Below are 12,909 nucleotides of genomic sequence, written 5' to 3'. Positions count from 1 at the left end.
CCCAACCATGACGTCAGCAAGGGGCAAGAGAACTGCAGTATGGAAGGAGTTAACATCAGGCTCACCACGTTCTTTCCTCAGAAAACCCAGCCTGGTTCTCTATCTTAGGTCAGTGACTCTATCAGTTTGGTTAGCAGGTTCCATGTATTTCCCTCGTGTTTTGGTGTCACACGTAGGCAAAGCGGCTTTTTGTTTCAAAAAGATGCTCCTCTCCACTTAAAAGCCAGTTGATAAAACTTTTAATTAAGACACAATAGCGCGGGATATAAAACACAAGAACCACATAAATATTGAAGAAGTTGTATACCGTTTTTCGGGTGTAAACAGTTTTGCTTGAGATCAAAGCCCTAATCCGATTCTGGCCTGAAACTTTTTGGCAGGTGACGTGTGTTCGGCCAGGCTCTGCAGCGATGGTTGACCGGGACGCCAGGTCAGTCCCCATGTTGACAGGCATGCAACTTGAAAACATTGCACAACAAGCAACACAAAGAGAGCGGAGAAGCTCACAACACTTCAAGGAGACCTCACGACCTTCACAAGGGCGGATGCACAGACAAGAGACCCACCCCCTCCCTCCTTCGCACACGCGCACTGTCTCTTACACGTGGGAGACCTTCTGGGACTCTCTAGCTTGTTTGATGCTATATAACCACTTGATGATCCTGGCATTCCTTTCGATCGCAGAAATGCCGTATGGCACCCGGTCATTGGCACTGTCCTCGTTTCTAAGGTCACTGTTACTGTCCTGTGACTGTTCACAGTCCGAGCTGATCATGCTTGCACTGCGGAAGTTGAGGGATATGATGTCAGAATTAGCCCTGGCAAAGTTTTCCATGCCCAGGTTTTCCAGCTCCTCGGGGTCCAGTCCGCAGTAGTTGAAGAACCTCTCCACGTCTGCGTCCACGCGAAAGTACCTGTCACTCAAGTCCGACTTGGACCGCTGGAGGGAGGGTCTCCGGCTGACTCCGCAGGCCGGCTCCGCCGGGTCGGCTTCGGGGGACTTCATGGGGGCGATGGCTGCAACCTTGGGTTTGGGGGGCAGGGGAGGGGCGGAACTACTGCAGGGGATCGCCTTCAGGGGCTTCACACTGGTCACTTTGCGGATGTCCGAGGAGCTGTGGGAGACGTGCAGGAAGGACTCGGCGGTCTGCTCCAGCAGCCTCCTGCCCACGTGGGAGCTGCTCTCCTGCGGGCTGCCCCGGCCCTGCGTCGGGTAGACCTTCAGGGACTCGGCGAAGGAGTGGCGGTGCAGGTCGGTGGCGTCGGGCCGGTGCGGAGGCCAGTTGCGGGAGCTGTGCTTGTGCCCGGAGCCGGAGCTGGAGCCTTCCGAGCTGTTGATGATGTTCTTCAGGATCTCGAGCTTCAGGGTCTCCCTGTGCACGCCGCTCTCGGTCTTGGCGTTGGGGCCGAACACTCGGAGCGTGGGGCTGCCCAGCGCGCGCTTGGCGCCGGGGCACACGGGGGGCTTGGCCAGCACGGCCGGCTTCACGGGCTCCTGCTTGGCGTTGATGACCTCCTGGCTCTTGACATACTTGGCCTTGTCCGCCTCCAGCCTCTCCACGGCGCTGAGTCTTTTGGGGTTCGGCTCCGCCTGCCTGCGGAAGTAGTCGGGCCCCTTGTTGAGGATGCGCAGGGGCACCGCCGAGGTGAAGGTGCCCGCGGGGCTGACCGGCTTCACCATGCTACCTGTCTGTAGGGTCTCCGTGGGCATGGTGGGTGGTCTCTCCCCGGCGGCCGTGTTGGATTCTCTGCTGGGCGCCTCCGGGTGCGCTGAATAGACACATGTACACGAAGCACAAAGGGCAGCGGACGGACCCGGGAACCTGAGTGTCAGCAGCAGCGGCGGCAGCAGCGCCTCATCTCACAGCCCATGCGCCGCCACTGTGGCTTTACACTCACTTTCCCCCGGTCCAGTCCAGGCGGCGCTGGTGCAAAAGGGCCACGAGCCACAAGTTCCTTTAATCTGCTTCGCCGCCTCCTTTCTTCTCCTCGAGGACGTGGGAGTTTCCTCCTCCAGGTCTTTGTGTGCAACTGCAGGCAGAGCTGAAACACAAAACAACCAACCGCGGGTTAGGATGGGCGAGTGACATCACGGCTGTAGCAACCCGGAGCCCCGCGGCGGGCGCCCCGCCTCCCCCGGCCCCCCGCCGGCCCCGGCGCCCGCCGGTTCTGGGAGGCGACTCCCGGGCCACAGAGCGCACCGCGGCCCCGGGCCGGCCTCTCCCCCGCGCGCCGCAGGCAGGGGCCGGCGTCTGGGAGAAAGCTGCTGACATTCCCACGCGCGGACGCTTCCAGCGGCCTCCCCATTGGTGGGAACCGCCTCTGCTCACGCCGGGTTGGTATGGCTTATGTCAAAACCCAGGAAATGCTAGACGAATGTGGAAATGCCGGTTTAGCAAAGCCCAGTTCCCAGTTCATTAAACGCCACTGGGTTCCTAGGAATCCCTCTAGGGCTTACACTGCAGCACCAGCGAGTTATGTCTCCTTCACAATGAAGCAAAACTTCTGACTTCTTACTACCCATCTCTCAGTTAACACTTGAAACCAGCACTGCTTCACTCTTCAAAAACTAAAACGATGGGCAGAAGTGGGATTGGCAGTGAAGATGGAAAATCTTTTAGAAATCGATGTTTCTGTTATCTCATGTTTGCCAATCAATATATTTGAAAATGCTTTCTCCTGGAAACCAAGAATGCTTATTAAATTCAAGCTTATTTTTTAATAATAATAAAAAAAACTAGAAACGCTTCTAGATTAACTATAGAAGTAGTTGGATTTTAAATACTCCATCATTTTTCACACTTAATGAGCAGAAATCAAGTTTCTTTGTGGAATGTATTCCCTCCCCGCCCCCTCCCCCCCCCCCCCAAATGGAAGAACAAACTCTTAAGATGTCAACCATACCTAAACCTAAAACGTTACTGTATAGTGAACTTGTATAATAGCTAAGCATTCCTGGAACTAATTCATGGTTTTCTGAATTTGATTACCCCCCCCCCCCCAAACAACCAATATGTATCTATAGGGAGTTTTTCTACTTGCATTTACCTCTGCAGTCCTGGGCACAACTCTCTTTGCCTGCCACTGCTGGCAGAGAACACTTATGAATGCACCAGCATTTGAAAGTAACTGGCTAAAGACCTTTTTAGCTTCTTTAGTTATAATGAGGACTATTAAGAGAGTAATGTATTCATCTAATATGTCAAAAAACTAATTTACAAAATAAGTAAAGGATATTAACTATAAAACATCTGCTGTCGTGGTAAGAAAAGGAAGTGTCTATTAATAACGGGGGGGGGGGGGGGGGCTGATATTTCTCCTTAGCATCTTTTGAAACTCTTAATCTCTAAATACACCCATTGTCATGTTTCATTAGAGACGGTTTTTGTAATCTGCAAAAGGGTTTGTTCTAGTACAAATATTTTCCTGTGCCAGACTTGAGAAGCCCCAAGGCAATTCCTACATAATGATTTTCTTTAATTGCGTGGTTCTATTATAATACTTTAATGTAGTTTTAAAAAACCACCTCCTTTTATGAAGATGAAGTGAAATTGTTTCTTTGAACGTATCTGGAATGACATGCCAGAAGAGGAGCCATGATCTCTCTGCAGATCCTCTGGGTCTGCCTTCCACCACCCTGGGCCCGCCTCACTGGGAAGATGACCTGGGGCCCCTCCACTAAGGGGCTCACAGCCTGGGCTCCGGAGACAAAACCCTCTGGATCACCCCCAGGGCACTTGAGAGAGGTTTGTCCCCAGGACAGGCCATGTTTCTCTCACATCTTCGCCGATGACCTCTGCAGCTTCCAAAATTCTACCAGGGAAGGGACAGCACCAGAAGGCTCAGAGGCCGAGTGAGAGACAGGACTGGCATCCGCACTCAGCACCTTTCTGCCCACAGCAAACCCCCAGCAAGCAGGAAGAAGGCCCAGTGGGCAACAGGAGACAGAGCTCAGACTGCTTCTTCTGCGGCCTTGTCTCCTCACCTATGAATGACAAGAGGTGCTTGGACAAGATTCTGATCCCTTCTCCATCTAAAATCATGTGGTTCTGGGGAGCTAACAAGAAGTGAGTTATTTCCAATTTCAAAATGGCACCTGGGATTGAACTTTTGTATGGTTCCTGCACTTGCTGTTCTTGGGAAAATGTTCTTTGAATGCTGAGCTATAGTTAACATAAAACATCCATTGGCATTGCCCTGGCTGGTTTGGCTCAGTGGATAGAGCCAATTCTTCTAAGTCAACTAACAGCTCAGTGTCTTGATCTTATCTGTGAAAAGAAATGTGTTGAATCAGTGAACTTGAAATTGTGTTCAGATTAAACATTCTTGGAGGCAAAGTAACCAAAGAAGCAATTTCAAGAATTCTCAAAGAAGTGATTTTCCAGTTTCCTAACATGTCCAATCACAAGACATTTACAATATGAATAAAATTGTCCCGTGCTGCCTTTTGATTTTGGCGAATAGTGTTTGTGCTTACTGACTTCAGTCTGAGAGTTCAGCTTGACTGGGTCACTCTCATCCTTGTTTTTGTTTTTTCATTTAAAAGCAGAGAAACCCCCTGGCCATTCAAGTAAAAATGCAGTTTCCCAGGACAATGTTAACTTGAATTCTTTACAAATGCAATAGAAATGCACTAAAAATATAAGAGTGCTTCCTGAAGTATGGACTGTGTTCAATCAATTGACTAATACTTATTAATGGAGCAATTATGTAAGTAACTCAAAAAGTTTTTTAGTAGAAGATTTGAAATACATCTGATGACTATTCATTAAATAATGTTGATGAAAAATGTGGCAGGATTGTCACAAAGGACTTCCCGTAAACAACATCTCAGTAGTTAGATGAAAAAACAATGCTGAGGGGGAAGAACTGGAGTTAAAGGCATGGGAGACAGGGCGCCCATTATCAGAGCAGCTCTCGATGGAGTTCATAGTACATTCAAGACAGTTCAAGGGCACTGATGATGGCTGGCCTAGAGTTAGGGGGCATCAGTGGGAAACCTACTGAGGGTGAGGAAAGGGAAAGATGGACTTGGATTCCATGTTGAGTAATGGGAGGGCACTACAGGGGAATGAAGCACTGGCAGTATCCTCCAGGCGGCACTGTGAATTGAACAAGTCTGGAGGGAAGAGTGGAGGGGGACAAGTTCTTACCCCCCGAGTTTTCACCGATGTCACGGCGGCCAACAAAGATAGCAATGGGTACCCGGGACAACTTCGCTTCAGCTGAGTAGGATCAGAGCAGCCTTAAGCTCTTCGCTCAGAGCTGTGTGAAGGGCAGTGGCCAAGGGTGCCTGCCCTCATCTCAAACAGGCTGAGGTTGGACTCAGGGCCCCCTGAAAGCTGAGGAACATGGAGACTGGCTGATAGCTCAGGCCTGAGAGGTTCAAAGGCAGAGTCTGCCATGGACTCTCCAAACACAGGATGCAGGCGAGGGGAAGCATTTCCATCAGTGTGGGGTGAGGATTTTCTGGGACCAAGCATGTACTGGGGGAAGGTGGTCAGTGGTTATCAGAAAGGGAACTCTCACCAAAGATTTTCCCTTACCCCGAGGAAAAGGCTGTGAGCTTCCCCTAGCGGTGGGATGCGTGGTTGCCCCCAGGGAATCCGAAAGTTCCTTAAAAGAATCAGCCTAAGTGCTCATCAGCAGATGAATGGATTAAAAAACTTTGGCACATCTACACAATGGCATATATGCTGCTGTAAAAAGGAAGGAACTCCGACCATTTGCAACAGCATGGATGGAGCTGGAGAGCATTACGCTAAGTGAAATAAGCCAGTCAGAGAAAGATAAATATCACATGCTCTCACTCATTTGTGGATTATAACCAACAACGTAAAGCGATGAACAAAAACAGATGTAGAGACAGAGAAGCATCAATCAGATGCTCAAAACTCGAAGGGAAAGCAGGGGAGGGTGGGGGTGAGGGGGAAAGATCAACCAAAGGACTTGTATGCATGCATATAAGCATAAGCAATGGATGTGGACAACAGGGGGTGAGGGTGAGGGCAGGATTGGGGGGATGAGGGGACATTGGGGGGATAAGGACACATTTGTAATATCTTATTCAATAAAGGGAAAAAGAAAAGGAAAAAAAAAAAAGCTGTCTGAAGAATCCCCCATGCCCAGGGGACACCAGATGGCAGGAGTCAGAGGTACTGAGAGGTATGCCATCTTTCCCTTAATGAGCTGCCCGCCCCTCACATTCGTACTCCCACATGGGGCCCTGAGAGGTTAGAAATGACGCCTAATGCGTGGGAGAAGAGCTAGAGCAGGGAGAGCAGGGAAAGCTGGGGGGAAAAAAAACAACGTTTATTAAGTTCCCTATCCCCTCCCCTCCTCCAGAAGTTTCCAAGCCAACACCGGCCTGAGCTGGGAGAGGGAGGAGGTCATTTAAACTGAAGAGGCTGGAGTTTTGATCATGATGTTGCACTGGGCTCTTTGCATGCCTGAAACTGATCTGAGGACTTTGAATAATTCACAACTAGCTGAAGAGGCTATGGGCTCTGTCTGAGATTTCAACCCAGGGTAGAAAGGAGAACTCAGCAGAGTGAATTCCTAGGGCACTAGAAAAAGAGGATGCCCTGTTCTTTATCCCCTAATGAATCCAGGCCAGACAATAAGGGGGGTCCCGTAGTATTCCCTTCAGGTTTTCTGTTTGTTTGCCTATTGACTCAGTGCCCCTCCTCAGTTCAGAGCCAGGTCCCAGGGTCAAATGTGTTTCTTTGTGCCCGGCCACTTACAGCCGAGACCCTGAGCAAGCCACTTAAGCTGGGTGTACCCCAGTTTTCTCATTTGTGAAAGGTTGACCGCAATGGTCCCTACATTTCCTGGGGCTGATGTGAGAATTCCACAAGGTAGCACATGGCAAGTGCTTAGTGTGGGACTGGGCACCAGGTCTGCTCAGCAAATGGGAAGCTGTTATTAAATTTCGTCCCCGGTGTCCACAAGTTGGCACTGATAATCACCGTCATTAGATTTCAAGCTTTACGGTAACTGAATGATCTTTTGTCCTAAAACGATTCCATTACTTTCAAGTGACAGTGTGTGCACTATTTCTGTCAAAGTGGGTTGACTGTGCAGTTTCTGTCTCAAAGGTCACTCACGTGACCCCATTTTTATTTGAGTTACAAAGAAAATATGTGGTTGCAAATTTCAAAGCTAACACTTATGTGAGTGTAACAGGCTACAGTAAATAATGAAGCCATTATTGGAAATGAAATCAAACCTAAAGTTGCTCGGAGAAAAACAGCAGGTCAAATCTCAGTCCATGATGGTGTCTCTAAAATCATTTAAGAAAACTCGTTTCACGTGCTTTGTAAGTAAACCCATTATTTAAAAAGGTTATGGTTTCTCTTAAAATGTCTTCCTCCCATTTAAGACACTCAAAATGAAGTAGAGAATCAGACCAAAAAAAAAACAACAAAAAAAAACCTCGCCCTAACCTATCCACTGGTTTGGCTCAGTGGATAGAGCATCAGCCTGCGGACTCAGGGGTCCCAGGTTCAATTCCGGTCAAGGGCATGTACCTTGATTTCGGGCATATCCCCAGTAGGGGGTGTGCAGGAAGCAGCTGATTGATGTTTCTAACTCTCTATCCCTCTCCCTTCCTCTCTGTAAAAAAACAATAAAATATATTTTAAAAAAATCACGCTCTGGTTGAACATCTTCCCTTGGCCGAAGGTAAAAAAAGTGTTGCTATGAGAGGGCTGACTTGAATGAATGTGAGGGAGCCCTACCTTTTACCTGAGATTACACACATGGATGCTGTGCACAGACATGCCCAAATCGTTTGGAAATGGAATGATTTGCTTGATGAAAATAACTAAAAGTAATTAAAGAGCAGGGCCACTAGAATTCGTAATGAAAATCCAATAGGACTGCTTGCCTTACCCAAAAAAACATAAAGTGACCCCACTTGGTGCCTCGTTTGTCCTCTCCCAGAGGGAGCTGTACATGGCTAAGTTCAGTAGTGAGAACGTGTGAGGCCACGGCCAAACTTTAAATCAACATGGAGTTCAAGAGACCATCGTCTTTGTCATAAGCCAATACACTTAACTCACAGGCTTTAGAAGACTCACTAGTTACCTGAATCGAAGTGTTAGCTTAGGGGGACCGGGAGCACCTTCCCGGTGGCAGTAATTACATCGCAGGGAACTCAGGATTATGAACTCTAGAAGCAATTCATGGAGTTTATGGAAACGTGTGCTGGGAGCTCACACTCACCACCCATCCATCCTCACAGTTACCCGTTTAGGAAGTGGTCTGATCCACCTACATAAGTAAGAGGGTAAGTACTTGTGAGTGGCACCCACACAGCCCTGCCCAGAACCCAGGGCTGTGAAGATTTGGAGACCCTTTGTCCAGTTCTCCCAGCAACACCGATTTTGAGCATCTGCACTTTGCATATTGCTTTCTCCTTTAACTGTGTGAATGTATACTCTATGGCAACTGCATAGCACATACAATAAAAAAGGTTAGGGTGGCAATAGAGACAGAACATTTAGTTCTGCAAATATTTTTAACTTCTAGTGGACAGCCTTGGGGCAAAGAATAAGATATGCTCTAAAATAAATATTAAAGTATACTAAAGTAAAAGTGTGAAATACTTGAACTTGACAAGGAAAAGTAAAGAGCATTGTTTTGGAGAATGAACCATGTTCACTGTGAATACAGTAGGTAAATTGCTATATAAATTGTTTACAAATTACCTGTTAATATGACCATTTCTTATTAAGCATATATGATGCCCCCAGAACCATACTAATGCATTTTGGAGGTTTTTAAATTCAGTCCCACCAATATCTTTAAAGCAGCAGGGATTATTATCTAAACTTCGCAGGTGAGGAAATTGATGTCCAAAGACACTAAGGAAGTTGTCTAAGATATTCAGCTCCTGTGCTAGGGGCTTCACACTCCGGTCTGCAAAGTATACCTTGGCCCACCTCACCATGTCCCATTATTCCTTCAACTCTTAATGAGATTTGTATAATGTATTTTTAAATGCTTTATATTTAAATATTATGGCTCAGGAATCCACACTAATTATATCTTAGTTCCTAAAATCTACTCTTTTGGCCATTGGCTGCTGAGTACCAGATTCTCCCATAAGGAAGAGAAGGAAATCATTCAGCTTGTTACAGCAAATAACCATGCTCCTTGCTAACAGTGTAAATGCACAAGCATTCAAGGAAGATGCCTACAAATTGTGTTCTATTAATTCAGCTTTCTTTCTTTTTTTTTTTTTTTAAATATATTTTATTGATTTTTTACAGAGAAGAAGGGAGAGAGATAGAGAGTTAGAAACATCGATGAGAGAGAAACATCGATCAGCTGCCTCCTGCACATTTCCCACTGGGGAAGTGCCTGCAACCCAGGTACATGCCCTTGACCGGAATCGAACCCGGGACCCTTCAGTCCGCAGGCCGACGCTCTATCCACTGAGCCAAACCGGTTTCGGCTCAGCTTTCTTTCTTGATACTACTGGCTGCAGAGGTACCCAAGTTAGCTGAACTTTGACGAAAATAATGATTATTAAAAAGAGCAATAAGACAATGTAAGACTGTGGTTTCAATCTGTCTTACTCCACAGGGCATTTGGAGAGCAGGGCATCACATGATTTTTAATTGCTGTATGTACTAAGCCCCCAGCCATGCACATCACAGACCCGCACAAACATGTGCATGGAGTTAACTAAAATGCTAAGCCCTCAGAAGACCCAGCACGTCATTTTATATTGTGAAGACTCGATAAAGATGCCAGAAAACAAGCTTTGGCTTTGAAATAGCACTGCAAGTGCCCCCTGTTGACTGGAGAGCATGGTGCAAACGCATGCACAGAGACCGCTTATTCTCAACTTGATGAACATATCGGCACTGAACTGTACTCAGAACACAAATCTGCTGCAAAGAGAAATAAATACAAGGTAGAATTTTAAAGCAGAACCAGTAGGTTCACTAGAAAAAAGTAAATACTGTTGGTCTCATTTGCCAGGAACACCTGGAATTATTTTCCATCTCTTGAATAGCTCTTAGCACATCAATTGTTAGAACGATTAGTTCTTTGCCTCAAGTGTGCTCAGAAAAGACAAACAGTCTTTTTTCATTTTTCAGGACTCAGACTGAATGGTGGGGCAAATAGTAAGTTTCAAAATAAGACACGGAGTTGACAGACACCTATGTCTCCAGCACGTGTTTTAATCTTTCGCACTTAACCCATCTGACATGAATCATTTTCAAGCTGAGAGCGGTACAGGTAAGGCTTTGCCACAATTTGCACCTGAAAAACTATTTTTGGGTCCAAGTGACAAGGAGCTGGGAATGACTCATAAGTGCACTCCACCTTGCCTGTGAGCTCGCTGAAACTTAAAGCAGCAGGCGGTGTGTCCAGCTGTGTCTGGAGGCAGGCACAGGGTTAGGAGGGACAGGGAGACGCTGGTGATTGAGGGAGGCATCCGGGTCTCCATTCACAGGTCCTCTCCATTCTCTGCCTCCATCTTCTGCTCCCTGGCCTGGAACCCCTGCCCTCCTGGGCCAGACCTTGACCAGAGTCTTCGCAGCTGGAGAAACTCCCAAACACACTGGGAAGCTTTTTCTGATTTCTCGGTTGATATCCACTCCTCCTTCCTGTCCTTCCTCCCTGGCACTTCTCCTGTGGTCTTTATTACGAGAGCGGTGGTGATCCCTGCCCACTCCTGGCTCTCTTCTGCCCCGGCCCAGCAGCTGATGCCGGTGGACAGAAGAGTTCAGAATCTCTTGTAGGAACCCTTGTCTGACATCTGTCTAGTTCAGGATGTGTCTTTGCCTCAGCTTAAAAGAATAAAAAGTTAAAACTACCAAAGGCTTTGCTTACTTCCCCACCTTCCCACTCTTGCTGCCCAAACAAACAAAGCTAGCTCACCTCATAGGCCTCTAAGGGTTCTGACCACAGGAAATCCACAGTAAAAAAGCAGTCTGATAAATGCTTGGAATGAAAAACTCCACACATTGCTAGATGGACACAACAAGTCTTTCATTGGATCTGCACCCTCTGCCTGCAGTATCCATCCTGGTACAATGTACTTTTCTACTCTGTTCCTAGATGCTTTCACTTTAAAATGATACTGCCTGCTCATCTTGATTCATGTTTAAGCTTCTTATTCCTGTTTACTAAAGAAAAATGACTCATCCAAAGTAAAAAAAGGGACTTAGCTTTTAGAAATAGTTTCCCCCCTTCAGTCTTAAGTATTTCTTCTGTTTGTTTAGTGAGAAATGGCATTTTTCCTATTTTTTTTAACATAAAAGAGAATAATTTTGCTTGTGGCAAAAGGTGGTTGTTGATATTTTGTGCTTTGTGATCTCTTAAGATTCTGTGCACAATCCTGTGGGTCTGAGAAATGCAGCAGCACCGGTTACCGCGTGCCTTCCCCTGCCAGACCTCATGCCAGACGGGACAGGCACCTTGTATCCATCAGCCTCGCCGACAGGTATCATTTATCCCACTTAGCAGAGGGGGAAACTAGGGCTTGAAAGGTTTAAGAGACGTCCCTGCAGCTAGTGAGTGGAAGGAGCTTGTTGTCAACCTCAGGCCTGTCTGCCTCCCAAAGCTGTGCCCTTGGACTGCTGCTACCGCCATGGACATCTCCGTGGCTGGGAAGGGGGGCCAATGTGGACATGAGCCAGAAAGGAAGGGAGGAAAAAACACCCGCTCGTGCCCTCCTCACCACCTCTGGCCCATAGGATGCCAGGTCCCCAGGCTGCTTTCCTAACAAAACCTCCTTCCTGCTGCCAGGGCAGAACCTGTGTGCGCTGCTGGGAGAAACTGTATTAGCAGTACGTGCTGTGCCAGAGGATAAAACGGTGAGGAGGAGTAAGAGGCAGGAAGATGTTCTGAAAACTCTGTGAGAAGCAGGCATTCATGAAACATAAAATAATAGGCCCCATAAATCCAACTTGTGCGGTGACAATGAAAGCTCTTTGTTTGGTAAGATTCTCTAAGGGGCTATCCACATTTGACTACACCCTCCTTAGTAAAAAATGGCTATTCTAATGTCTTCCTAAGGAAATGAGACTACAGAAAAATAACAACCCAGTCATCATCCGATTCTATAAAAATCAGACTGTCTTGAAGAAGCCCGAGCCCACCTCTGGGCTTGCCTACAGAAGGGCACAAATCCTTCAGACCATGAAGACCCCCCGGATGTGACACAGACAACTTCCTACAATCCCCACCCTCAAGGGAAGGGACCCCTATCAGGGCACGCTTACACATGTTTGTACAGACATAGGATCTCGATGCAGGAAGCGCCACTAGTGTTTACTGAGCATCTACTATGTCCCAGGCAGTGACCAAAATGAACTATATGTGGAGCTCACATATATGGCAATGTATAAGTTAATTAAAACAATGTCTAGTATGATAAGTACAGGTACTAAAAGGAAAAGGAGAGCAAGGTGGACTTGCTTTAGAATGGTGGACTTTATTGTTGACTTCAAAAAGAAGAGTTTTGGTAAAGTGATTGACAGGGTTCAGGACAGAATGAGACGACACTGGAGACAGTGTTGACGGCTTATTTCAGGAGGTTTAAGATGTAGTGATAGCTGGAGGGGTGAGCAGGATCGAGAGAGAGCTTTTTTTTTTTTTTAAGATAGAAGAAATCGCAATATATGTGTATGTTGTTAAGAATAATACAGTAGAAAGAGAAAAATGCATATGATGCAGGAAAGACTTCATACTAATAGGAATAAAAACAAGAATTAAAAGCTTTAACACAGTGGTAAATAATGGCTTCTGGTGTCAGAAGATTGTGTGGGACTTTTCATGACTGCCTTGTGACAGCGGAAGAGGCCGTTGTAGATGATATTAGCTCTACAGGAAGGTCAAGGGAGAGTGCTGCTGTGGGTCAAGAGGACAGAGAGCATCTGGCTGATG

At 46.9% G+C, this 12,909-nt stretch overlaps 1 protein-coding gene across 1 annotated transcript in view; it reads right to left on the bottom strand.

Moving 5' to 3' along the window:
* Positions 1 to 222: 222 nt before the first annotated feature.
* FAM110B (family with sequence similarity 110 member B) overlaps positions 223 to 12,909 on the bottom strand; it is a 59,133-nt gene continuing 46,446 nt past the window's right edge. Inside the window, exon 3 of the mRNA XM_081111531.1 lies at positions 223 to 2,043. Coding sequence (XP_080967657.1) covers positions 599 to 1,711 — 1,113 coding nt within the window. The 5' untranslated portion in view covers positions 1,712 to 2,043 and the 3' untranslated portion in view covers positions 223 to 598. The remainder of the gene's footprint in view (positions 2,044 to 12,909) is intronic.

Source organism: Myotis nattereri (assembly GCF_964212035.1).
Source record: "Myotis nattereri genome assembly, chromosome: 17".
Taxonomy (NCBI): domain Eukaryota; kingdom Metazoa; phylum Chordata; class Mammalia; order Chiroptera; family Vespertilionidae; genus Myotis; species Myotis nattereri.
The sequence above is the reverse complement of the archived record's forward strand: the minus strand, read 5'-3'. Positions and strand labels throughout refer to the sequence as shown.